We start from the raw sequence: 27,298 nt of genomic DNA, 5'->3' as shown, positions 1-27,298 counted from the left end.
TTTTAAGTTGAAATAATAATTCTTTAATTAGTACAAGCTTTGTATCTAACCTTATTTGGGTGCAATATACATTACTTAGGTATCTTTAATTAAATTTGTGTATAATTCAGTTATGATAGGAAAAATAATTAAATAATTATATATATATATATATATATATATATATATATATATATATATATATATATATATATATATATTAATGTCGACAATTCAGACAAATAAATATTTCTTAAAATAATAGTGAAAATATTGTTGCAACAATTAGAGTTTTTACGATTAATATTTGAATTGAGTATTGCTAGGTTAAGTTTGAAAGTATAAGATGATTTTTGAAAATGTGGTCCAATGGATAAAATAGAAGAATAAGATATATTTGAATTTGAGATGGGACTTTTTTTTAATATGATAAGAATAATCATATTTAAGAATATGAGCAATAGAGTTAAAGTTACTATTGAAATAATTTTTATTTATTATTTGTATTATATTAAAATGAATGTGATAAAAGTGGATATTAAATTCAAGTAAACTAATAAAAGCACATGACAATGTTAATAATATTAAGTATTGAATATACAATAGCAAAATAAGAAACAAACAGAGAAAAAATCAAAATTTCTATCATAAAGAATAAAGAAGGATAAACTTATTTAAATTTGATATAAAAAGTTTTTTTTAAGTATGATAAAAAAAGGTCATGATGTGGATAAGGCCACATAACTGAAGTTTAATAGATTAAAAAAATTTAAAAAATCAAAATATTAATAAATTAGAGATAATGTGAGGTTATTTATACTAAGAATTAGTTTTAAAAATAAAATAAAGTAAATATATAATGCTTAAAAATATTATTAATAAATTTAAATAATTTAATAATTTTGAGTATTAATTTTAAATAAAATAAATATTTATTTCAAGATTAAAAAATCATACATCAATTTATATAATAATATTAATGATATAAATAGATTATGATATTAAATAAAGAGGCATGTTAATGAAAACCACATAAGAAAATAAAATACTATATATTAGGTAACTTAATAGCAATAATCAAAAATTTAAAAATATTTAATATTTGAAATAGAAGGGAAAGACGATTTGAACTTGAGATTTAGATTAAAATTATGGTGAAAACGCTTAAACTATGGATAGAACTACAAAATTAAAGTTTTACTAGATAAAAAACTAAAAATTAGATAACAAATTAAAACTAAGGAATTACAAAATAAATATCTCATATGGGTAATTTTATGAACGAAAATTAAAGTCTAATTTGTATCCTAAATTTAAAAGAGAAAGAAAATTTAATTACACGTGATACAAAAAACAATTATAAGAAAATTCAATAGATTTAAAATATAATAATAAAAAACTTATCTATTAATGTTTTTAAACCAATTCAAAGTTATAACTTAAAATAAAATGTGATATTATATATTTTGTTTATTGGTAAAATATTAATGTAAAAAAACTAATTAAAAATTCATAGTAGGAAGAGGATGTATAAAGAGGAAAATAGAGATAGTGTGAGAATATTTATACTTGGAATTAATTAAATATAAGTATATTAAATAATTAAATAATACTCAAATATATTATTGAAAGATTTAAATGAAAAAAAAGTTCCAAGTAAGAGGATAAAAGTACAAAAATAAATTAAATTTTAGGAAGAAAAAAACTTTGTATTTATATATGTTTATCAAAAGAGTAATAAGCAAGATATCAAGTCAATTGGTAAGCTAATAAAAGATCACATGAATATAACATTATTAAGTAATAGATAATGTAATAACTATAAGCAAAGATTAAAGAGAGAGTTGTTTTAGGTGAAAATGTAGAAGGATAAAACTTATTCGAATTTGTGGTGAAACATAAAAAGGTAGTAAGAATTTTGTTAAATAATATGCTCAAACAAGACATATCACAAACGTGATATGTTTAGTATTATTTAATATTGACCACAAAATAAAATACAAGTACTAAATCAAGTAGTTGCATTATTACAGATATAAAATAAAAATATAAATAAAAAGAAACATGTTATCTGGAAGTTTTAAATTTTAAGATAATTGTAATAACTCAAATTATAATTTGTTATTTATGTTCGTGCATCGCGCGGGTACTAATACTAATATCTTTTTAAAAGGAATAAATTTGTCTTCAAACTATAAAGACGTCAGTAGCAATTAAAAAGAAACATATTAATTATAATTGCAAAATATCATTTTGCTGAGAGAATTTCATGAACCAGCACAATTTAAGAGCCTAATTTCCGACCTCTTGCATTGCATTACCATAACGAAAAGAAAAAAAAATTAAAAAAAAGAAAGAGATTGCTCTTGTGGCTATTACCATATGTAATTTGCATAATTATCATTCATAACTACTGTTCAATTGTTACCGGCTTATATCACTTATATTCGTTCGTGTAACTAATACAATCTGTATCGACTATATTCATTTGCATAACAAATACAACAAAGATGAAACTACAAAAATACAAAAAAAAAAATGCTCTCATAAAGAATCAAACTCAAAACTCAAATTTCGTTATTTATGTTTTCAATTCAAAACAATTGATCTCTTATTCCAGTACTAAAGGTGGATTTGCTATAAATTTCAAATATGGCTATGAATAGTAATTTTCTGAAAGTATAACTACGAATGATAAATACAATATATATATTTGTGTGTCGCATAATTATTTCTTATACATATTCAATCAATTTTTTTAATACAGATACATGTTAGAGTTCACGCTAGCAAAGGCGGATCTAGGATTTTGACAGGATAGGTGCACTATTAAGAAGGGGTGGATCCAGAATATAAATTCTACATGTTCAACCTTTAGTTCTTACTATTGCACACCCATTACACTTTTGAATTATAAGTTCAAAATTAAAATTTAAAAAAAATATATTTTTCTTGCATCTATATATATTATCCATGTTGAAAATGTGGGAATCAGTTGAACCCATTGATTATATGCTACATCATACATTGTTACTAGTTTTAATATACATATTTTGTTTAATCATATAAGATTTTACGGTGACAAAAGAAGAATAGAAATTTTAATGTGTGAAAATTTTGAAAGAATAAATCAAACAAAAAAAAAAAGAAATAAAGAAAAAGTACTTAATTAATACGCAAAAAGTAATACCAAACATACTCATCTCCCATGGGCATCTAGTTCTAGGGAAAAAAAAGAAAAGAAAATCAACTAGATTGATATAAGATTTGACTTCGCAACCCACTTAGAGAGGTAGACCCAGTAACTATCACATTATATATTACTTTGAGCATGGGTGCACACACATATATTTAAGTATTTTTGAAAAAAAATATAACATTACTATACATAATTTAGGGAGGGGAGCATGGGTTCACGTGCCCCATGAACCCCCCTAAATACGCCCGTGCACGCTAGCCCTGAAATGTTTTAAAAGGCGGGGGCGTGAGGCGAGACGTTTTACCTCTGATGGGGCGAGGCGTAAACCCTGAGACATGTGGCGTAAGTCCCATGGATCTTTAAATTTTACTAATTTCAAAATTTTTAAGATAGTATAAAATAAAACATAATTATAAAAAATTACATTAAAATCACAAAATTATAACAAATAATCTATTTAAAATATTTATAAATTTTAATTCAACTATGAATAATACGAAGAGTATGACATTTATCATAATATGCAAATTAGCTGGAACGTCGTTACAACTCAAACATCAAAACTAATGTATTCGATATGAAATCTTATATGTATCTCTCAAGGAGTAATGAATCTTGAAAGAATTTCGATATTATAATTTGATATTTTTCTTAAAATGCTCCTTTGATTTAATATGCTTTCTATTTGAAAGAGAATTTATATAAAAACATAATTCACAATTTAAATATGATTCTCTAGCATTATTGATTTTTAAGTTTCAACAAGTTAATAAAGTGACACGTAATTCACTATATAATACCTTGATAACTTATTATTTGTAAATAGTTACTAGATAATACTAAGCTATTAAATTAATAAGTGTTGTATCTCGTAAACATAAAAACAAATATTTAAAAAAATAATTATAAAAAAATATGAACTATTATATAGTAAAGACATAACAAAAGTTAATAAATAAATACTTTTTAAATGAAAGATTTATTTGAAATTAACTATGATAGTAGTCTTAGTGGATAACGTGCAATAATTTTTATTTTAATTATGACATAAAATACTCTCAACTTAATTATTTATAATTAAAAAAAAAAGTGAGTTTGAATACTCAACGATTTATTAAGAAAATTTGAGGATTTGACAAGGCCAGTTACATACAATTGCATAAAGTTCTATTAGGCGAGCCCAGTACGTTGGGCGTTGGGCATGTCCGGAGCGTACGTCTCACGGAACTAAGCCTCACACATAAGCCCAGAAGCGTTTTACGAGTACTCCGCCCCGGAGCGAGTCCCAATTCTGCCTTTTAAAAAAGAAGTTTTATAATAGTGTCTAAATAGATTGACAGACATAAATTATTAATTATGTCATGATTTAAATAACAATTATAGCAAAATAGAACACTATACTATCAAATATTAATAAGTAATCATTATACAGCTTGGGTTTTTTTTGGTCTATGATAATTTTGCCACATTTAACTTTGACGGCACTTGATCCATTATATTGTTTCATCATCTAACGTGTCTTTGTTATTACGTCACAGTTAAAATTTTAATTTAATCTTTTAATCATTGACAAGAAGAATGGCTCGTCTGTCACATATTAATGGATTATTATCTACATTGAGTGCTTGACATGCAGACTAATCCAAATCCATTAATTCAAAACTAGAGGTATCAAGGAATACACAGCAAAACTTAATAAAATTAAATAAAGAAGAACAATGACAGTTGCAGGCCAAATTTGCATTTGTTCATCAGTTAACTGGAAGAACAGATTATACGCATGAAAAACAGAATACACTCAATAAGAAAAAAATGAGATAAATAGATAATATAATAAATATCACCGTGAGTAAACAAAAAAGAGGCAGCCCGGTGTACGAAGAATCCCGCATTCATGCAGGATCCGGGACCGGGAGGGCCGTACCCTAAATGGGTGTGATGTAGGCAGCCTACTCTAATGCAAACATCCGTGATTGATTCCGCGATTCGAACCCGTGACCTATAGGTCACACAAAAACAACTTTATCGTCTTTAGTGCTAGTAGCTAGGGGACAATAATTGCATCAAATCTCCATTGAGATTCTTGAGAAAAGGCTTCAGGCTTGGCATAGGTAAATAACCTAAGTACAAAATTAACACACAACAACCCACAACATCTTTGAACTAAACAACCACATATCAATTCATGTCATAAGTCTCATTTCAGAATGTGGCAATCTTGATCATACTTGACAGTAACTTCTGATTTCGGCGAGGTACATTGAAATCAATTTAGCCAAGTAATTTTGTTTGATGAAGACAACTTCTGCTGTAGGTGATGCACGCTGAAATTTTGATAACTCAGTAGCGCATATTTTGACTGTTGCAGATTCTTCATCTTGATATGACTCGATTAGCATTCTTACCAGCACCGGAGACTTGGCTAATAGAAGCTTCATAAGCTGCAACAAAGGCTTTGAGCCTTTAATATACTTTAGATTAACTTCCTTGAGATGATTAAATGTCACATCCGAGAAATGTTCCACTTCAAGAGATTCCAGCGCAGATGTACCATCAACATGAAGATACACCACCTAAGAAAAGATTAACCAAATCTCACCTAATTAATGATTTAAGGAGTAAGAAAATAAGAAACAAGAAACGACATAATACATTAACAGGCTCTCAAACTTGGCCTTAGTTGGCAAGGATGTCCTCCAACTTTAGGTGTGCACAAGCAGACACCTCAACTTGTGACTTTATACAAGTTGAGGTGCCTACTTGTGCACCCAAAGTTGGAGTGCATGCTTGCTAGCTGAGACCAAATTTAAGGGCCTATTTATATATTATACTAAACTATTGTACATAAGAAAGAGAAAGAAAAGAGAACCTCAATTGCTAGATATTGTAAACATGAGAAGCTTCTAATCAAGCCAATAGCAAGCGAGATGACCTCCAATTCACCCAGACAACGATCAGATAGGTAAAGACGTTTGACACAGTGAAGAACAAAGGGAAATCTTTTTGATACAGCTCCACCTGTTCCAGCAGAGAGCTAGGAAAGAAAATACCAAAATCAGGACGACTCAAATAAAAAAGAAGTTCCATCATTGAAAATGCATTACAAGGAAGTGATGAAGCACATTTACCTCGATACTACCATTGCCCAAGTGGAGATGCTCAAGAGCCGAAAAAGACTCAAAAAACATGGCAATATCACATATTCCTTCTTTCTCATCATCTCTTGTATCTGCAAGTGAAAGTTTTGCAAGAAGAGGGACATCTTTTAACGTAAGAAATCTTATACTGCCTGTGAAGTCAAAGGATTTCAACTTGGGAGCTTTAATTTCAATACCGTTCAAATGTTCTGAGATTCGCAGCACCAACTGCTCGAGCAACAGACAATTGGAAATTAGACTTTCAAGAAATTTGGAAGAAATTGTGACGTCGCGTAATTCCAGGCTAATTAACCTGTCAAATCCTTTGAAGTTTGATGGAGGAAGTATTGAACAATTCTGGAGAGTCAGAAGCGTCAACTGCAGGCATTTGAAAAATGATACAGGCAGTTTGTATGGGTTACCACTTAATGGAAGTCCAAGAACAAAATGCTGAATGCCATTTCTTAAGAGAAAATATATCAAGTCATCAATCTCAAGATAACTACTCGAACTAGTAATGCAGAGGATAAACTTTGTAATTGGCCCTACATGAAGCATCAAAATGTGGTAGATAATAATGGAAATTTTACTAGGACATAACATTTCATTAATTTTAGTTGTCCAAACAGTTTCATCAAACGTCAACTTCGAAAATTAGCTGTTCTTTTTAAATAATATAATGGTGTTTTGTTAAAGCAAGTACCAAGGAGTTATAATGTAATGGTCTTCGTGACCTATATGACCTATAGGTCACGGGTTCGAGCTATGGAATCGCCGATACTTGCATCGGGATACGCTACCTATATAACATCCCTTTAGGGTGCAGTCCTTCCCCCGATTCTGCGTGAACGCAAAATGCTTTGGTACCGGGCTGCCCTTTTTTTAGATGATTAACTATTTCACAGACGGGGCTAAATTTGACATCAAACTAGTAAGCCAAAATAAGCTTAATAACTATTTCCTACAAACAGAGGCGGAGGCACATGTTAAGTTGAGGGGTCACCGGTACCCGAAAACTTTGGCAAAAACTTCATATGTCATAGACCTCCGTATCAATCTTTATGAGCAGTGATAAATTTATATTGAGTGTCATGGTGCCCGCCGCCGCCGAATCGTGGGTCGGCCTCTGCCTACAAATCGGATAACCTTACCCCTAGAAGTTGAGTACCAAAATTGGAATAGCGTAAATAATCTCAGTAAGCATGAGTGGCAAAGTTGTAAACACAACGGAAACTGAATAACATAGCGCATGATATAATTAGTCTTACTTTACAAGGAGGAGTTAGGCTTTCTCTTCTTTGGGTTGTCCTCAACTCTTCCGCTGTTGGCTACTAATCAAGCTTTCTTTAAGTATTTAGAGCTTTTATTATTATTATTATTATTATTATTATTATTATTATTATTATTATTATTATTATTATTATTATTATTATTATTATTATTATTAACTCTCTGGTTTCTCCCTCTAAAATAATTGTCAGAAGTCGGCACTACCTAAAACATAAACAAAAAAAAAAAGGAAAATATATATTTAAAAGGAATAAAATTGTCTTCAAAGTATAAAGATGTTCCTAGCAATTAAAAAGAACATATTAATTTTAATTACAATTATGATCAACAATTATGAAATATATATTTAACGAGTGAAAATATCGATCAATATTTTAATTTAGAATTTCATACTTTTACTAATTGTCAAGTGCAATGCCAACTTTTCTATGGACTATCCTCTATTTGTAGCCCCCCCCCCCCCCACACACACACACAAAAAAAAAAAAAAAACTAGTGTCAAATTATTTAAATTTAAAAGTGCAAAATTATTACAGAATTATCGAGTACCAGATATCGAGTCAGCATGTATTTCTATGACTGTTGTACTAGTTCTTTTAGTAAAATACAAATGTTATAGATTTAACTTTACAGTTTACACATTTGTTTATTTCACATTTAATTTAAAAAATGTATTAATTGACTGTTGTACTAGTACTTTTAGTAATATGCAAATGTATTTGACAGTCAAAACATAATACCTTGAATAACAAGTTAGTACTTAATTAAGAATGAGAAGACCAAGTTTTAGATGCGAAGATCAACATTGCTTTATGAATCTTAAGATATTACTTGATTCACATTAGAAATCAAATAAAAAAAGGCAACCTAGTGCATTAAGCTCCCGCTATGCGCGGGGTCGGGGGAAGAACCGGACTACGAAGGTCTATTATACGCAATCTTATCCTACAATTCTGCAAGAGGCTTTTTCCACGACTCGAACCCATGACCTCCTGGTCACATGGTAACTAACATTTATAACCCAAGTAAAGTAAAAAGCTAAGAACTGTAATGACAAAGTCAAAAGAAACCATATATCCACAATCATTTACATCCCCAAACTCATGTTCATACTTCTTTCACTCTTATGGCAATTGGCAAAACACAGATTTATACAAGTACATCAACATTCATTTCTATCTGTTCCCTTCAACTCCCAAAACACTTTTGCAAAAGATCATGATCTGATTAAGTGCCGTGGCGATCAAACAGGATGGTCATAATATCGATGCTTATCCAACTTATAGACAACTTCTGCTTCAGGTGATGCCCGCTGAAATTTTGTTAGCTCGGCGAGTATTCTGACATTTGCAGAATCTTCAACTAGACATGGCTCGATTAGCATTCTCTCCAGCCCGGGAGACACGGCCAACAAAAGCTTCATAAGCTGCATCTCAGGGATTGTGCCATTAGTTTGTATTAGCTTAACTTCCCTGAGGTGATTAAATGACACATCTGAGAAACATTCCACATCAAGACATTTGAGAGCTGGTATATCATTGTCATCGCGCTCCACCTAAGAAAGATTAACAAAAACTCAACTCCCTAAGCTTATAGATGATTTAAGGAGTACCAAAATTAGAAAGCCACTATACAAAAAGAGAAAGCCAAGAGAACCTTAATTTCCATATATTGTAAAAATGGAAAGCTTCTTATCAGACAAAGAGCGCATGCAACCTCATCCCAGCAACCCAGAAAAATACTAGATATGCGAAGATGTTTGACACAGTTAAGATTAAACGAAAGCCTTGTTGGTATTTCACCTGCTCCTGCAACAAAGGACTTAGAAAAAAAGAGGCAAAAATCAGGATAACTCATAGCCCAAAAGATGTTCAATCATTGAAACTGCAATATAATGAAGCCATGAAGCAACATTTACCATGTCATTTAAGTGGAGGTACTCTATAGCAGAAAAGGACTCAAAAAACTCGGCAATATTACTTTTTCGTGCCGCCACATAATATTCCCTATGCGTAAGTGAAAGTTTTGCCAGAAGAGGGGTACTTTTTAAACAGATAGAACTCATACTGCCTGTGAAGTCAAAAGATCTCAGCATGGGACCGTTAATTCCAATGACTTCGCTTAAAGCACTTGAGATCTGCAGCACCAATTGCTCAAGCAACAAGCAATGAGAGATTAAACTTTCAAGCAACTTGGAAGAAATTGTAACATCACGTAATTCCAGGCTAATTAGCCTATCAAATCCTCTGAAGGCTGGTGGAGGAAGTATTAAAAGATTTTGGAGAGTCAAATGCCTCAACTCGAAACATGTGAAAAATGAAGGCGGCAATTCGTACAGGTTACCCCTGATTGGAAGTCTAAGAACAAGATGCCGAATGCCATTTCTACAGAGGAAACGTATCAATTTGTCAATATTAGGAGATCTTTCCAAATAAGGAATGAAGAGGGTGAACTTTGTGATTGGTCCATCATGAAATCTCATAAAGTGGGTGACAATCTTTGTGAATTTATGTGCAAAGTACATTAAATCCTTTTTGGTTATCCAGAGTGTTTGATCAAGAGCCAATTCTGGAAGTCTGCACCAGTTATACCTCCATTTCTTTGATAAGATGCTAGTCCTCACAACATCTCGTAAAGGCAAGCGCAGAAGAATATCATCAATTACATTCTCAGGGAGGCTGCTAAGCATATCGAGAGGTAAAATTTGACAGTGATATTGCTTTTTGCCCTTAGGAGGCATCATATAAATATTTGCCAATAAGAATCTGCACAAAATAAACAAGAGTACAAAGATGAAGAAGATCACTAAACTATTTGGATAGAACTAATGTTCACATTGTAAAATAAACATGCCCACAACTGTAAGAAGAACAGATAGCGTGTTTCGAAAAAGAGGATAGAGCCTTTTTTTTCGAAAACTAACATCGTACGAAGAGAATGAATTAATGATTACAAAAATGAAGAGAAAAAACAATGACAAGAATCAGATATTAAGCTTACCAAGATCTAAGATCGAAGAAGATAGAAATAGCCTTTCTTTTGAGCACTACTTGCACTTTGGGCTCATCACTCTACGTCCCAACTCGAGTTTCCATAATTATAAAAGAACGTTTTAATCCTCCCCACCTCCCCCCCCCCCCCAAAAAAAAAAAAAAGGAATGACAGCATTTTACCTTAATAGCTGCGTCATACTATATTGTTAAGTCGAGATGGAAGTAATACCATTTTAGCACTTAAACAAGCTTAGATTCTTGAACATGTACCGGGTTATATTTAAACTATCAAGTCTTATTAGTTAATTACTTAATAAATGTCAATTGGTAATCAACCATCAGATGTAAAAATTAATCGATAATGTAAAATTTTACACTATTAGTATATATTACTTAAATCCTAAAATTAATGGTGAAAGAACCTTTAAAATAGCATTTAGCCGATTCTTATTATCATTATTAAATGAAGATGAAAGTGAAAATAAAAAGAGAACTTTGTTGATGGATAAGCACTTCAGCCTTCAATCCTTGGAGTACCGGACATAGGATTTTGTACAAGAGGTATCAAATATTGTCAGAATTTAACTTGTACATGGATTTAGGCCACACAATTTTAAAATGCCTACATCGCATGTATTTTCTAGCTGAGTAAACCAATTGTGTACGCACATTATCTTCAAGAATTTTTTAGAACTTACTGATCTTACTCTTGTCTAACTACAATGCCGTAATGATCTTTCTCCAAAATTGAATGCTTCAGCCTACTCCAAAGCCATTAAATCAAAATGAGATAGTTCCAATTAACTCGCGATTACCTTTTAAGTGACATGATTGCATTAATATTTTTTACACCATCAATGCTAAGAATTTGAACTCATAGTTTTACTACTAAAATCTGAATAGCTAAGTAAGCTTAGTACAGCTTTATTCGCACAATTAGCACAATCCAGAGCTTACTTGGCAAGTATAACCACAAAAGAAAATAAAGATTTCTGTCATATTAAACAATACTAAGCTCATCTCAACAAAATATAGAACCTAGTAGCTGCAGCTAACACTTTGAAATTAGAACGCATTCACATACCCAAGAAAAAAGAGTACTAACAGAAGATAAAAGCATTCTAACAGACTAGAATTCATCTTGACACAAAAGAAATGATTAAAAAGAAAAGCATAGAAGCACTTCAAGCTTAGACCTAAGATTATTAGATTTTCTTCAGCGCCATGCCATGCGCTACTGGGCACTGTTTGTACTTTTGAAGTCTTCAAAAAGTACTTTGGCCTTAACTCTTTGGGTTCGCCACTTTTAAATCACGTCTCGATCTTCACACCTATCCTTAATTGAGGTTACACTGCCTCAGAGCAATTTTCCTACTTTCACCTTTCACCCAACACTCATCAATAAATTTCTCATTATTTTGATTTATTATGAAGGTACACATTTTACCTAGAAAATATTAAAAATCTTCATAAACTTGACTTCATTTTGACTTGTAGACTAAGGGCAGCCCGGTGCACAAAGCATCTCGCGTTCATGCAGGGTCCAAGTAAGTGTTGCACCCCAAGGGGATATGATGTAGGCAGTCTACCCTGATGCAAGCATCAATGGCTGATTCCATAGCTTGAAAGACCTATAGCTGACACGAAGACAACTTTACCATTGGCTCCCTCTCATTTCGACTCGTAGACTACGCTGTAATTTAAATATTACAATAGAACTCCAATTTTATCTCAGTAATTATGTTTAAACCTACACATGACCTGTTGGATCTTACCATTAGAGTAAAACCCTAGGGCTCGGCTTGTACAAAAAATTATGCTACTGCCTACGCTTGCCAACTTGACATCAATGACATCGTTAACCCCCATCAAGTTATAAGCAAAACCCAATTGAATTTCAGCTGATTTAATTACACCCAGATAATAAAAATACAATCTTGATTTCAAAATTCTACTGAACCAAAACACATAATAAAAGCACATGAATTGTGTTAACAATGAAGAAAACAGTAAGTGAGAAAATAAAAAAGAGAAATAGAAAGATGAGAACCTGAGGATGAATTGTGAAGTACTCACTCCTATAGTTACTTCTCTGATTGATGGCTAATTCAGTTTTCTCAATGGGAGCTGTTCAGTGTTGAAGAAAATGAAGAGAGAGAAGTGTCCACAAAAGTATTATACACATTTGAAGTTTAAGATGGATAAATTGCAACTGCCTCCTATTTAGTTTGGTAAAACTACAGTTAGGCCCTTATATAGCTGTTATAGATTCTTTTAGAATGCCAATACCAAATGTGCCAAATTCAAGATTTTGACTAAGATGCCAATTTTTACCTTTTTATATATCAACCATTAATCAGTAGCTAGAGTTGGGAGATAAAATTAGAAGCAATACAGGGGAACCACAAGTAAAAAAGAGAGACATATAAAGATCAATATTGTCATTTTGATTTAGTTTTAAACTGGTATAATACATAAACATGCCCTCAAACTTGGTCTCAGCTAACAAAGATGCCCTCCGATTTTGGGTGTACACAAGCAGGCACCCCAACTTGTCTCCACTCCAATAATTCTACTCTCATATATGTGTGTATAGACATAGAACTCTAATTTTACCTTACATAATTATGTTCATACCATACCAAGACAGAATACTTGGAGTGTATATTCAGTGGCGAGACTCAGGGAGGGGAAGGAGGTGAGGCTGGACTCGCAGGTCATCCCTAGGAGGGAAGTTTTAAGTACCTTCGGTATATTATTCAGGGGGATGGGGAGATTGATGAAGATGTCACACATTGTATTGGGGCGGGATGGATAAAACGGAGACTTGCTTCCGGTATTTTGTGTAACAAGAAGGTGCCACTAAAACTTAAGGGTAAGTTCTACAAAGTGGTGGTCAGACCAACGATGTTGTATGAGGCTGATTGTTGGCCAGTCAAGATCGCTCATGTCCAGAAGATGAAGGTAGCAGAGATGAGGATGTTGAGATGGATGTGTGGGCACACCAGGTTAGATAGGATCAGAAATGAGGTTATTCGCGACAAGGTGGGTGTGGTCTCTATTGAGGACAAGATGCGAGAAGCGTGGCTTAGGTGGTTTGGTCATGTGAGGAGGAGGAGCACAGACGCCCCGGTGAGGAGGTGTGAGAGGTTGACATTGGAGGGACTACGAAGAGGTAGAGGTAGGTCAAGAAGGGGTGGAGAAAGGTGATTAGGCAAGACATGACACAACTTCAGTTGACCGAGGACATAACCCTTGATAGGAAGGTATAGAGGTCAGGGATTAGGGTAGTAGAGTAGGTAGTCTAGAGTGTTCACAACAGTAGTATTGACACACAGTCTCGCTTTCTGTTGGTAGTACGTTTTTATGACTAACCATTATTTTCTTTCATTGTTGATCACCTTACTATCTTGTCGTTTTATTCTACTTTTATATGGTTTTTTGGTATTATCTCCTTAGCTATATTTTCATTTATGTGGTGCTTATATCACAAGGTAGGGGTAAAGTATGCGTACACACTATCCTCCCCAGACCCCACAGTGTGGGATAATACTGGGTATGTTGTGTTGTTGTTGTTGTATAATTATGTTCATACCCAATTGAATGTATTTGTTTAGCTTAGCGTCAAGAACTTGTTACGAAGAAAAAACTCTTTTTTTCCCCAGAAATATCTAAGTTTCTTTTTTCCTTAAATTAACTAAAAACTCTCAAATATTGCCCCAATTGTAATATCATTTGACAAAATGTACCAGACATAACAAGCATTATGATTATAAAGTTCCCTAAAATCTTCATGAGATATATTACAGGGAATTAAATAGAGGCTAAAAAATCAAGAGATCAGTTTTCCATTACTTTTCTTCTTTTGCAAAATAGGTTATATTAGTACTTCAGTATCTCTTTCTTTATTTGAAAAATATTCAAATGATTTTCAATGTCTTAACACTATTCACCTAGGTGAAACAAAATTTTGGTGCAATATGAAAAACAGGAAACTCTCCATATGAAGATCAAATAAAATAAGATACTGATATAACACATTGAATAACTAAAAGTGAAGTTGCATAGCAGCTCAGTGCTAGCTAATGTAAAATCAACAATTTGGCACTAGTACTAAATCTCCAAGCTTTAACTCTTTCAATGATATGGAGCTTGAAAAACATGGCTCTACTTTTCTGGCATAAAATACTTATGACAAATATTCATGTCTAGGTGTAACGGGTAAAGTTACTGGCATGTGACCAGGAGGCCACACGTTCGAGCGGTGAAAACATCCTCTAGCAAAAATGCAGGGTAAGACTGCGTGTAATAGACCCTTATGATTTGACCCTTCCTCGGACCCCGTGCATACGAGAGCTTACTGCTGCATCGGGCTGCCCTTTTTTGAGAATCAAATTACACATAACTCTGCTTGCCACAGCAGTTTGATCAAAGTGGAGAATCAAACTAAAACATAACTTTGAAATAAAACAACCCACAGTATAAATTCAGATACCGAAATCTCATTTCGAACATCATTCAAGTTCAGGATGAAATGTAAATAACCTTAGCTTTTTAACAACGTAAACAGCATTCCCAAAACATCAACTCGAAGATTGGTGTATGTCCGCAAAACACAGCCATATACTACTGCATACACCATAACTAACATCTGTTCATCTTAACTTACAAAATTTACGCCAATATCATTGTCTGATAAAAGACTAGCGATGAAACAAGATTGTTATCTACGTTATAGTGAACTTCTGCTTTAGGTGATGCTCTTGGAAATTTTGTTATCTCTGCAAAGTACCTTTAGTCTCGTTTCGGCAAATACTTTTCCTTTGTTGGGCTGGATTAGCATTTTCACCAGCATAGGAGACTTGGCTAATAGAAGCTTGATAAGCTCAATTTCAGGCTTTGTGCCTGTAATACCTTCAAGCTTAACAACCCTGAGGTGATTCAGTGTCACATCTGAGAAGCTTGCAGGAATATCATTGACAACATCACCGCGCACAGGATCAATCAATGCCGCATAATACACCTAAGAAAGATAAAGAAAATCAATAACTCATAAATTAAATAATAGAAAGAAATACTATGAACATAAGCAAATCACCACATAAAGAAGAACACATTCAAAACAAAGGACCCAAAAAAAAAAAGAGAAGTAAACTTCATTAGCACCTTCATTTGAATATCTTGTAAATACGGGGAGCTTCTTATCAAGCAAAGAGCATACGACAGCTCAGCTAATTCATCCAGACAAATGGTGGTTAACCAAAGATGTTTAAGACAAAGAAGAGGAGAGGAAGGCTTTGCTGGTACGTTGCCTGATGCTAGAGCCAAGAACTAAGAAGAGAACATCGTAAATCAGGAACACTCAAAGCCCAAAAGATGGTACATCTATGAAAATGCATTAGACTGAAGCCACGGTGCAACATTTACCTGGACACTAAGGTAATCTAAGTTGAGATGCTCGAGAGCAGGAAAAGACTCAAAATACTTGGCAAGATCAAGTTGTCCAGCCTTCCCAGAAGGTACTGCTGTATTAAAAAGTGAAAGTTTCTCAAGAAGAGGTGCTTTCATCAACGAAATATCATTTATACCGCCACTGAAGTCGAAGGATCTCAACTTGGGAGCATCAATTTGGATGTGGTTTAAAATACTTGAGATTTGCAGCACCAACTTCTCGAGCAACGGGCAACGAGAGATTAAAATATTAAGCAATTCGGATGAAAATGTTATGTCATACAGTTCAAGGCTAACTAACTCATCAAATCCTCTGAAGGCAGATGGAGGCTGAATTGAACAATTTTGGAGTCTCAAATGTCTCATTTGCGAACATGTGAAAAATGAAGAAGGCAATTTGTATGGGTTATCCTTGGGAAATTGAAGAGAAAGATGTTGAATGCTTCTTGAGAGGAAAGATACCAGGTTGTCAATTTTAGGGTAATTTCCCAGATTAGCAATACTGGAGAGGGTAAACTTAGTAATTGGTCCGACATGGAGGGTCAAAAGGTCGTAGATAATGTCTTTAAACCGAATTGCAAGGGGTATTGAGTTATTTGTTGTTTCCCAAAGTGCTTGATCAAGCGTTAACACTGGAAGTCTGCACCAGTTACGCCTCCATTGCTTCGATAAGATGCTTGTCCTCACAGCATCTCGTAAAGGCAAACACGTAAGAATATCATCAATTACATTCTCGGAAAAAAAAGGTTGCTAAGCATATCGAGAGGTAAAGTTTCACTACAATGTTTTTTGTAGTCAGGAGGCATCATATGATAATATTCTCGCCAATCAAAACCTGTAGACAATAAACAAGAATAGAAAGGTGAGGAATCTCCAACACTATCTGGCTTGTTCAAACTGTCAAATTAAAATGTCTTTACTGTTAGTATCTTCACTCCACAATAATGAGAACTGAAAATTAATGTCATATTTAGCACCATTAAGTGTATTTCAACACAATTACAGAACCTATAGCTGCACCAAACGCCAAGCACAATCATTGAACGCCTGCACATACCCGACAAAACCAACATCTATAAAGAGTACAAAAAAGAAGATAAAGCTTTTGTTTTATAACATGTTCCATCAAAGAAAAAAGATTTCTACAGCATGAACATAGAGGATTATACAGATTTCTTATTCTAAAAAAAGGGACAGACCCGCGCGCACAAAAAATATCCCGCATTCACGCAGGGTCCAGGTAAGGGCCGCACACCAAGGGGTGTGATGTAGGTAGGCTATCCTAATACAAGTATCAGTAACTGATTTCACGGCTCGAACTCATGACCTATAGGTCACACGGAAACAACTTTCACGGCTCGAACGCGTGACCTATAGGTCACACGAACACAACTTTACTGTTGTTCCAAGACTCCCCTACAAATTAAATATGAAATAAAAAATAGAAACGAGAAGCCCATCACCTTTTGATTCTATTAAGCTTATAAACCTGACTGTTTCACCGCGCTTAAGCTATAAATCTGTATATGACATCAAACTAGTAGTCTAAATAAGCTTAATAGTTTTATTCCCACAATTTACATAACCCTAACCTTCTCTGGCAATTTGTAAATACAAATGAAACTGAAAAATCATGTAAACATATAACAACAACTGTAAAAAAGAGAAGAGGGAGCCTTTATTTCGAAGAGTTAACATCTTGCGGAATAGAAAGAAGACGAGAAACAGATATTAAGCTTACCAAAGGCCAAATATTGAAAAAGATGGAAGTAGAACGTTTTATTGTTTGGTTTAGTATATTAAAAATAACAGAATTGCATATTCTTTCAAAATTATTTATTTACAAAAATACTCTCCACGTTCTTTACAAAAATATCGAAAAGGGGATTTGAAAAAGATTTTGAAAGGCCAATTCTATCTTTATACATGCTAATCCATAAATTAAGAATCGTGGTGTTGTTAATATTCTGATTTCTTATGTATACCAATAGTACTGAATATATATGGTGTATAACTAATATATATATTAATTATACATAAGTTGAAAAATAAAATTTTCCAAATAAGGGATTAATAAGCCAAAGTTACTATAATATATATATATAAAAAAATAAAAAAAAAATCCCGAATACATATTTTACAGCATCAGATTAAGAGTCCTAGTTTTACTCCAACTTAATTAGTTACTAGTAGTATTTCCTTTTCAACGCCTCAAATATTGTTAAACTTGGACAAAGCAATTCTTCCTTGCTTTAACCATTCCTGACCTTAGGGAGCTTCAAAATATTTGTGCATAAAAAATTGAACTCCTTTTCCGAAATAACTAAGTTCATGGTAAAAAGTAAAAACATTTCTGCATTTATCAAACTTATGATAACCTAATACGTATCTTCCGCCTATTCTTTTATCACCTAACTATAATTAAGTAAGTGTAATTTCAATTGATTTATTACTTAACAATGATAAATTAGTGTAAACATGGGATACATGGTAATTTTTTACCATGTGGTCTTCTAATAGCATTTAGTCATATATCATTATTGTTATCAAATGAAAATTGAGGTGAATTATTATAGAGAACTTTCAAACACTCCTAAGCATTTAGTTGAAACACATAATTTCAAGTAGGGCTATTCAAAACCGAAGCGTAACTGTTAATTGAATCGTAAAATTGGCTTATTGATATTAGGTTATCGGGGTAATTGTTGGTGAACGAATTGAGATTTTATAATTAACGGTTTAACAGTTTAGAGGTGGATTACTCATTTTTCTTATCGGATAAACCGTTAACTCGTTATTAATTTTTATATTTATATTTTTACCTCTATGTATATAAAATACTATTTGAAATTCTATATCCTTATCCATGGGAATTTATAGGGAGACCAATAAGGGTGAGCACAATAAAAGATTTTTGAGAGAAGAGAACAAAAGAATCTCTATTCTTGAGAGTTATCATCTAAATTGATTTCTGTGTCAGAATGAACTAAAGCTGCTGGATTTTGAAACTTATTCCTATGAGGAAGTGAGTTTCCACGATCCTTTGTTTGTATAGTAGAATCCAGACTGATATCTTTAAAAAATTATTGTCGGAAATTTTAATATGGCTTCATATATATTCCCTGTTTTTTTTATTGCCTACGCTATTCGGATTATGTTTTGTACAAAATATTTAATCAGGTATAAGTTTCAAGATAAATGTTCATTATGGTAATTGAATGTGACATATCCTAAGTTTTTCCTTATCAATAATTCTCTAAGTCTTTTTTATTGTCTATTTGATTAAGCCTATAAACTGCCCGATAATCGCTAATCTGTTACCAATATGCTCGATGTCTTATTGATTGGCCGGTAGATTATTATATTTATAAACCGATAACCGATAAGCCAGGTTGTTAAGTATAAATATCCGCCTGATCCGCCCGACAAGCACCCCCTAATTCCATGCAATAACGGTACTACTTAGCAAATGACATCGGCACAAGTATTTAATCACATATACTGTTAATGTAAAAAAAAAATCACACTGTCAATAATTTTAACCTATGATTAATGATTAATTGGCATGTTACCAATCAAATCTTATCATATAAATTACTTGTAAATATTTTATAGATGACCTGATTATGATAATAAGTTTGATTCGATTTTGCGCATTCATTTGAACTCCCCTAAAGTTCAATCTTGATCAAATTCTGACGTATAAGTTCGTAGTATTCTTTGACAATAAAACAATACTGGACTAAAGAGAATGCAAAGAGCAACAAATGTAAACCAAAAAGTTCACAGCACATAGGAAATTCTATTGCATCTGTGCCAGTGTATTGTCATAATTTGGCTTGTGTATTCATTTTGGGATAGGCGCGATGGAATTAAGACATTACTTTATATCATGATTGATGTTTCCGTCGAATTATTTTTCGAGCAGAGTAAGCCAATTGTATTTACACATATTATTATTATTATTAAGAAAATATTCTCCATTCGTTTTAATTAATGTGAACCTATTTCTCTTTGAGTCATAGCTTGTTTGGCGAATTTTTTTTTTTTTGGCCAAAAGTATTTTCTTTTCTAAAATTAAGGTATTCGGCCAAGCTTTTGGAAGGAAAAAAATGTTTTTGAGGAGGAAACAGAAGCAGTTTTTGAGAAGCTGAAAAAAGTTACTTCTCTCCAAAAGTATTTTGTTGAAAAACACTTTTGAGAAAAATACACTTAGATGCACTATTTAAAAGTTTGACCAAACATTAATTGCTACTCAAAAGTACTTTTCAAATTAAGTAGCCAAACAGAAACTGTTTCTCACAAAAAGTGAAAAGCACTTTTGAGAAAAATATTTCTCAAAATAAGCTGATTTTAGAACCTGGCCAAACAAACTATCAATCCCAAAAAGAATAATCCATTTCTAATTTGGAAACAATTTAATTCTAATTTTTTATTTCACCCATAATGGGAAGTTTTTATAAAAACACTAATATTATGACATATTCAAAAATATAAGTCTCAAAATTAAAGTTTTCCATTTTTTCTAAACTTTGTAAATTGGCCGGCGTTGATGTGAAAAGTTGGTTTTAATTTGCAGGAGAAACCTTTTCTGGTTGTCCAAATTAATATGACAGAAATAATTATAGCCTTTGTATAGTCGTAATAAATATTAAATACTAATAGCCTTTGAAAAGGTGAATATAAAATTTTAGGGAAAGGCATTAAATGAAAACAAAGATCCATGCAGAGAAGTGTGATTGCTGGATTACTTCCCTCATTTTGGCTCTTCAAAAAACTAAGAAACTTTAACAAAATGTTAGATTCAAATCAGTCACATAACATCTGTGCATTATTTGTCACCAGCCGGAGAAATACCATCTAATATCTCCCTCATAAAAACACTGCTCCCTGTTCTGAGTAAAGGATCATCAAACTGGCTGAGCAAGAACACTTGAAATCATTGATAGTGTTGGAATTACTATGTAAATTAATTTCACCAGTTATTGTATATAACAATTAGTTATTGTATATAACAATTCATCCTTGCACTCCGTGGCCGAGCCACATGCATTCAAGGGGTGTCAACTGACAACCCTTTGTTGGAAAATTATTCTTATTATTTTTCGCAATCCGCTAGGCAAGCGCCTAGGGCTAGTTTTTTATTAATAAAAAGAAAAGAAAATACAACAATTAGGAATAGTACAAATAAGGGGGACAATAGCACCGGTATTGTTACCCATATGCCTTGGCTATATAATCACTCCTCTGCGCCTCACAAAGCCTATGGCAGCCTCATGTAGAGGATTCATGGTAAACTGCCTGCAAAGTCTCACGAGGGCATATAATCTCATAGTCGTGCGGATAATTTCCAAAGGCATAAGACCAATGTAACACAAACCGGGCTAGACCTTATCTTACTAATCCTATTGAGGCGTAAAATAGTCTCACCTACTAGCATGCATGTAAAAAATAAGAACTGGAGAGTATCAAATATTCAATGATCATCACAGAGTTTATAACATACTCTGTGATGATATTACAAATGAGTATACTAACATAATAGTAGAATAAAATGAAGAAGGAATTAAATTGTTGTCCCTTCTTGCCCAAACTTGTAAATTCTTCAATTTGTAATTCTTTGTCATTACTGTCCCAACTCTTCAAAATGTCTTCAAAAATCATGACTTCTTTTTTGAATGGTTTGACCTCGTTGAGGTAGTTGGGGCAGCCTTCTTTTGTTTGGCAACTCTCATTGGAGGTCGCCTAGCATTTAAAAAATCACTAACCTTCTCGTCCCAACTATTTTTCCTTGTATGTGCTTTCATTATTTTGCTGCTATGCATAGGAGATAAATCACCTTGTTTTGCTGCATGTGCACGACATTCTTTCAAAACATCATCCTCTTCTCCTTCCTCATACATATCTCTATCCACATTCACAGGATGCGGATAGTTGTCGACGAGGTCCTGTGTCATCAAAACATTTCCTTGTTGTGTATTTGCCAAATTTGTCGTGTTGTGATGTTGCTTTATAACTTGCATTGTATTCCTGTTTTTACTCACATTTCCTGTACTAACAATTTGCATTGAACTTACTGAGTTTCGATGTGTAGAGTCTGCCAATGCATCATGCAGTTTTCTATCTTCCTCAGAAATCATAGGAGTACTGGATTCTTGTTGTTTCTGTCCAGCATTTGAGTTCATTATTGCAGTACTTGGTGTGCTTTCAAGTTGTTGTTGTTGTCCAGTCATATTGCTTACAGTAATGTCCTGTTGTTCTCTTGAATTTGATGAATGGACTGCTGCTCTTGATGTGTTCCCTATTTGCTGCTGCTGTTGGAGTGGAGTGTTAGCATTCTGCAGTTGTTGTCCAGATTCAAAGCTAGCCAAATATTCATGTTGCCTCTGTTGTATTATAGCTGGTTTGGTTGTCACCACATATTGTTGGCCAGATTCAGTAACACCTCCAGCTGCAGTGTTTGCAATGAGTTGTTGCTGCTGCCCAGATTCAGTAACAACTCCAGCTACATTGTTCCGAGCGTTCGCATCATTTTGTTGCATTGCATCCAAAAGCTGTCTCTCCTCTACTGAAAAAGCTGTGGAGGTTGTCACAAGTTGCTGCTGTCCAGTATTTAGTGTTACTGTTGCTCCTCGATCATCAGTAGGAATTGTAGCTGAGGGGTTTGGATTAAGCTGCTTCTGCTCTACATCAAGGATTGGGTTGGTTTCAACTATTTGCTGCTGTCCAATTATCACTGCTTCTGTTGTTCGATCATTAGCAACTGGAACTACCCGCTTTGTTTGTGTTGCTGCAGCTTGCTTTGAGCTTCCAGCTGGAGAATTTCTGGGCAGAAAAACTGGAGCATAAACGTTCAGTTTGCTTTTGGAAGTTGCTGCTCCTTCAGGTTTTGAAAATGGTGTTGAGTCAATCTCTTCACCTGCACTATAATGATCTTCTTCCTTGTCTGCCTCTTCCGATGAGTATCCAATAAAGCCATCTCCCCAATGTTCTTCATCATCATCCTCACACTGGTCACGCCAAATCTTGTAATTAATAGCCGTTTCCCTCACCTTGGCTTGTATAACATCATTATTGTTTCCAGTTGCTAGCATTAACTGTCCAGATTCACCCTCAAACTCCGCAAAGGATTCCACTGATTTAGAGGGAACATCAAATACGGAGGTATTCAAGGTGACCAAGGGCTGTTTAACCAAAGTAGACTTCAACAGCATTTCATTCTTTGCATCTTTAATTATTTGTTCTACATTAGGGTTGGAGAAATGTAGAGTAGGTGCATTGGAAATGTGTGCTTGAATACCAATTAGTTCAGCCCCCAACCTGTTCTTTGAATCCTTATGTCGAACACCCAACTTTTTTCCAAAATCAACACTGCCTGGGCCTTCTTGTTCATTGTTGGCTATTGGAACAATTTGTTTGCACGTCCCACTTTCATTTACTCATGTTGCAACAGTTTCTGAATCTCCAGCAGCAACAAGAATTTCGAATGAATTTGAGCTGGAACCATTGCCGAGGTTATTTCGTCGAAAATCTTGGGTCTGATTTTTTGGTGAAACCTCCTTCTTTGAAGGGGATTTTCTACCTGTTACGACCTTCCAAACTCCCTCATTTTTGTTCATAGATCCTCTCTTACTATCCTCAAACACCTTCCTAGTACTATTTTCCATTAACAAACTCTTTTTCCCAGTTTTGTTATTCCCTAAAATCTGGGCAGCTACTGCTCTGTCAGAGATTTGCCATGTATATTTTTTTTGTTGCTCACCTTCAGCATTATTTTGTGAATTAGCCTAACACCATCTTTAACACCTGAAGGCATTGATCCCATATCCATATTACCAGTTCCTGCAACATGCTGATCTCCTTCTGCTCTATCAATTGCATCATTCACATGAGGTGCATTACCTATAGCTCGATCTGCAGCAGCTTTCAATGCACCAGCAGTAGCTAGATACATTCGTGCAAATATTGTAGAGGCAGGGACATCTCTAGAGGGTTTAGGAGGTCCTTTGTCCAACTTCAACACCTCTTCTATAGGATTTTCCTTTGCCTCTTGATCCCTCGGTTGCACAGCTCTCTTTGCATTAAGGTAATCCCTGGCATCACCAGCTAATTTGTCAAGACTGCCCAAGCCTTCCACTACATCTCCTCGAGCAGCAGTTTCCTTACCATCCTCGATCCTCCTACGACATGAGTTTCCATCATGCCCTTGGTGCTTACAACAAGTACAGTATTCTGGTAGATTGTCAAACACTATCTGCTGATAACGTTCCACAATTCTCCCAGAATTCTTGTCAACGATATTTATTCGAACTCTCTTAGGATGTTTGTTTAATAAATTAATCAAGACTTTAACCTTTGTTGTACTTGGTCTTGTTCGATCTTGAGTCGCTTTATCAATTGCAAGAGGTTTCCCTACTGCTGAAGCTATAGACAATAAAGATTTCTTTGCGAAAAAATTTGCAGGCAAATCAGACAAAGAAATCCATGCCACAGCTCTTGAAGTTTCTTCACGAGGATTGAATCCTAACGTCCATGGAAACGTCCTAAAGAAAAATTCATCTCCCTTCGCCTTAACATACCCAGTAGATCTTGACAAAACCTGAACATAATCTTCAAAGAGATCAAAACGTACCAAGATATGACGAAATTCTAGCTGTCCAACGTTGCAATAACCTTTAACGTCGAATTGTTTCGGAATTAACTGTCGTAACTCTTGAATATCTGGTTTGCCATATGAAAATTTGAGAATTACTGCCTGATGCAGTCCTTCTTCGATGGTGAAAGTGTTCACCTCTTCGACTGTGAATTCTACAGTTGGTTCTCCATGAACCATATGGACATGAGTTAACTCCAGTTTTGACGAGGTTGCAGCAGATTTCGTTTTTTGAATCAGCGCAGCATATGATTGTTTTGGCATCAAGTTTGGATTTGTTTCATTAGTATTTTGATTTGTCTCTCCCACAGCCAAAGGCTGGGGAGAGCTCACAGCATCCATGGTTGCCTCAATTCTCGTCAAAACATCTGATGAAGAAATGAATTTCTGGAAATTCTCGATGCTACAGTGCACGCGAAAAAAGAAATTAAGATCTAGAACAATTGGCTATGAATTTGACTATGAAACCAATTGGGGATTGTGCGCAAAGAGTAGGAGGTTCTTTTGACACCAATCTTGTAATTTTCCACTGCCGGACGCCGGATTTATGGTCCGGTGAATAGTGTCTGTGTCACTATTCACAGTCTTCCTAGAGAGAAGGTGGACGTGGCTTTTGTAAGAGTTTTCCTTTGTTGGAAAATTACACTGTGTAGCTAGATTTTTTTTTTTTTTGAAATATGTATATATACTATGTATTGACACCCCTTGACTTCTTGATTAGTTTATTTCTTTATATCTTAACTCTCCTTAATGAAATTCCTAGCTTCGCCACTGAGTTTCACTAAACATATGTAAGTCGAAGCACCATTGGTTCGAAGTTAGTACACCATTGAATGGTTCAATATTTTGAACTTAAGAAAGCCACTTTGCTCAAAGTTACAATAACTTTGTTGAAATACAAAACGAAAATATGAAACCACAAAGCATTGAAGAAAAGGACTAAGAATTCAAATCATAAATGTCAGCTGTGCAGCAAGTAAAGCATTAGCAAACTTGCTATAAATGTCATGCATCTTGTTAGCTAGAATGACTTAAAGGGGAAATTCTTTTCTTCTGCACATAATTAAGTATTTCGTCTGAATTCTTTATCCTAGCCAACCAAAAGAATTGGAACGTCAACATCCCACAGATCATGCACCAATGCCAGTTCCCTGAAACTCAGATTATGATACTTATGTTTTGCTGTCCCTTGAGAAATCTATAGACACTGCTGATGGTGGCCGCAACTGGAGCAGCTTCCTAGCTATATTCAATGCTTTTTCTGCTTCAAGTTCTGGGTGCTCCAGGATGTTCATTGTCACAAGTGATGGCGAGCTAAAGAGAATAAATCGGATAAACTCAAACTCGGGAATGAAAGCTGAGATATTCGTTAATTTGACCAGATGAAGCTTGCTAAGGGGAAAAGTTGTGCAGTCCAAGCATTTTAGATAATCGGAGACTTGTTCCTGGTTTAGCTCGATTGTAGAAGCCTACACAAAAATAAAGCAGAAACATGATAAGTGCTTATTTGTTTCCAAAACAAATTATCATGAATTAGATGGAGCTTCGCAACTTACCTCTACATAGAGTTCTTGCAAGTTGGGAGCACTTATAAGTAGGCGGACAGCTACAGATACTGGATTTAAGTCCATAAAGTTCACACCTTTTGAGTTCAAGAATCTTTAGAGATTATGATGATGGCGATAACATTGGCAGAACAGGAGTTTCATCTAGGAGCTGAAACATTAATGATGTGTGAAAACACAATTTAATCACATTAAATAAAAAAATTAAGAATTCTTGGAACCCTTATAATGTTAGCTGTGAAGGTAAAATACAAGCTTGGTTAAAGTAATAGGAACAAAAGGCCGTGTAGAAATAATTCAATATATAGCACTAAATACCTGCAGAAACATGCCATTAAGACGAAGTATTTTGACTTTAGGCAGGGTATCCACAAGTGTACCCAAATCAGAAACAGGTTTGCCTTCCCTGCCTGTTACAACTCTCTCCAATGAAACAGACACTTCAGACAAGTTAGAAGCATTCTCTAAGGAGATTGATTTGAATTTCTCATCGTCCTTGATAAGGAACCTCTTGAGATTAGAACCAGTGATATTAAAATGGTGAATACCAAAGCAACGGTGCAATGAAAGTGTTTTAAGAACAGGGCAGCTAGAAATAACTCTTTCGAAACAGTTGTCCGTAAACTCAACCCCCTTAAGAAGTAATCGGTACAGATTTAGGAAGCCTTTAAACTCTAGTGGTGCTGAAAGAACAAAATTATGGAGCTTCAAGTATGTCAAATCCAAACAAGAGAAGAAATATGGAGGTAATTTATGACGATAAGTAACATACTTGTGTGTTAAGGTTAATTTCTTGATTTTCCTCCAAGATAAATATAATATCCATTTGTTCATATCAGGAAGCACCAATGAAATGTGATAAGGAATGCGTACTCTAAAACTCTCTATTTCACCAAGATGTAGCAGAAGAGATTTGGTGACAATTTCATCAAATCGATAGAACTTGAGCATATAAAAAAAAGTTCCTTCCTTCACAAAGAAGCCATCAAGTTCTCTGCAGAATTGGATAGAGCATATGACGATCATAAACA

The 27,298-nt window shown here is 34.0% G+C and overlaps 3 protein-coding genes across 4 annotated transcripts; all 3 read right to left on the bottom strand.

Moving 5' to 3' along the window:
* Window positions 1–8,631: 8,631 nt before the first annotated feature.
* On the bottom strand, window positions 8,632–12,765 carry LOC104223435 (F-box/FBD/LRR-repeat protein At1g13570-like). Its single transcript, XM_009774878.2, has 4 exons — window positions 12,649–12,765; window positions 9,524–10,370; window positions 9,262–9,426; window positions 8,632–9,160 (listed from the first exon to the last, which is right to left on the bottom strand). Exons 2-4 carry the CDS (start codon window positions 10,346–10,348, stop codon window positions 8,849–8,851), a joined length of 1,302 nt encoding a protein of 433 aa, XP_009773180.1. The 5' UTR covers window positions 10,349–10,370; window positions 12,649–12,765; the 3' UTR covers window positions 8,632–8,848.
* A 2,324-nt stretch (window positions 12,766–15,089) lies between these two features.
* Window positions 15,090–16,638, bottom strand: LOC104223436 (F-box/FBD/LRR-repeat protein At1g13570-like). 2 transcript variants are annotated; one of them, XM_009774880.2, is made up of 3 exons: window positions 16,026–16,638; window positions 15,765–15,929; window positions 15,090–15,621 (listed from the first exon to the last, which is right to left on the bottom strand). In XM_009774880.2, exons 1-3 carry the CDS (start codon window positions 16,413–16,415, stop codon window positions 15,349–15,351), a joined length of 828 nt encoding a protein of 275 aa, XP_009773182.1. In that variant the 5' UTR covers window positions 16,416–16,638; the 3' UTR covers window positions 15,090–15,348. The 2 variants fall into 2 exon arrangements, with proteins under 2 accessions (XP_009773182.1, XP_009773183.1); XM_009774881.2 differs by lacking the exon at window positions 15,765–15,929.
* A 9,732-nt stretch (window positions 16,639–26,370) lies between these two features.
* LOC104223439 (F-box/FBD/LRR-repeat protein At1g13570-like) lies at window positions 26,371–27,218 on the bottom strand. Its single transcript, XM_009774885.2, has 2 exons — window positions 26,586–27,218; window positions 26,371–26,418 (listed from the first exon to the last, which is right to left on the bottom strand). The coding sequence occupies exons 1-2, from the start codon at window positions 27,216–27,218 to the stop codon at window positions 26,371–26,373; spliced, it is 681 nt and encodes a 226-aa protein (XP_009773187.2).
* Window positions 27,219–27,298: the final 80 nt, after the last annotated feature.

The sequence above is a fragment of the Nicotiana sylvestris genome, chromosome 10 (genome assembly GCF_000393655.2).
Source record: "Nicotiana sylvestris chromosome 10, ASM39365v2, whole genome shotgun sequence".
Lineage (NCBI taxonomy): Eukaryota > Viridiplantae > Streptophyta > Magnoliopsida > Solanales > Solanaceae > Nicotiana > Nicotiana sylvestris.
This window is presented reverse-complemented; position numbering and strand designations above follow the sequence as displayed.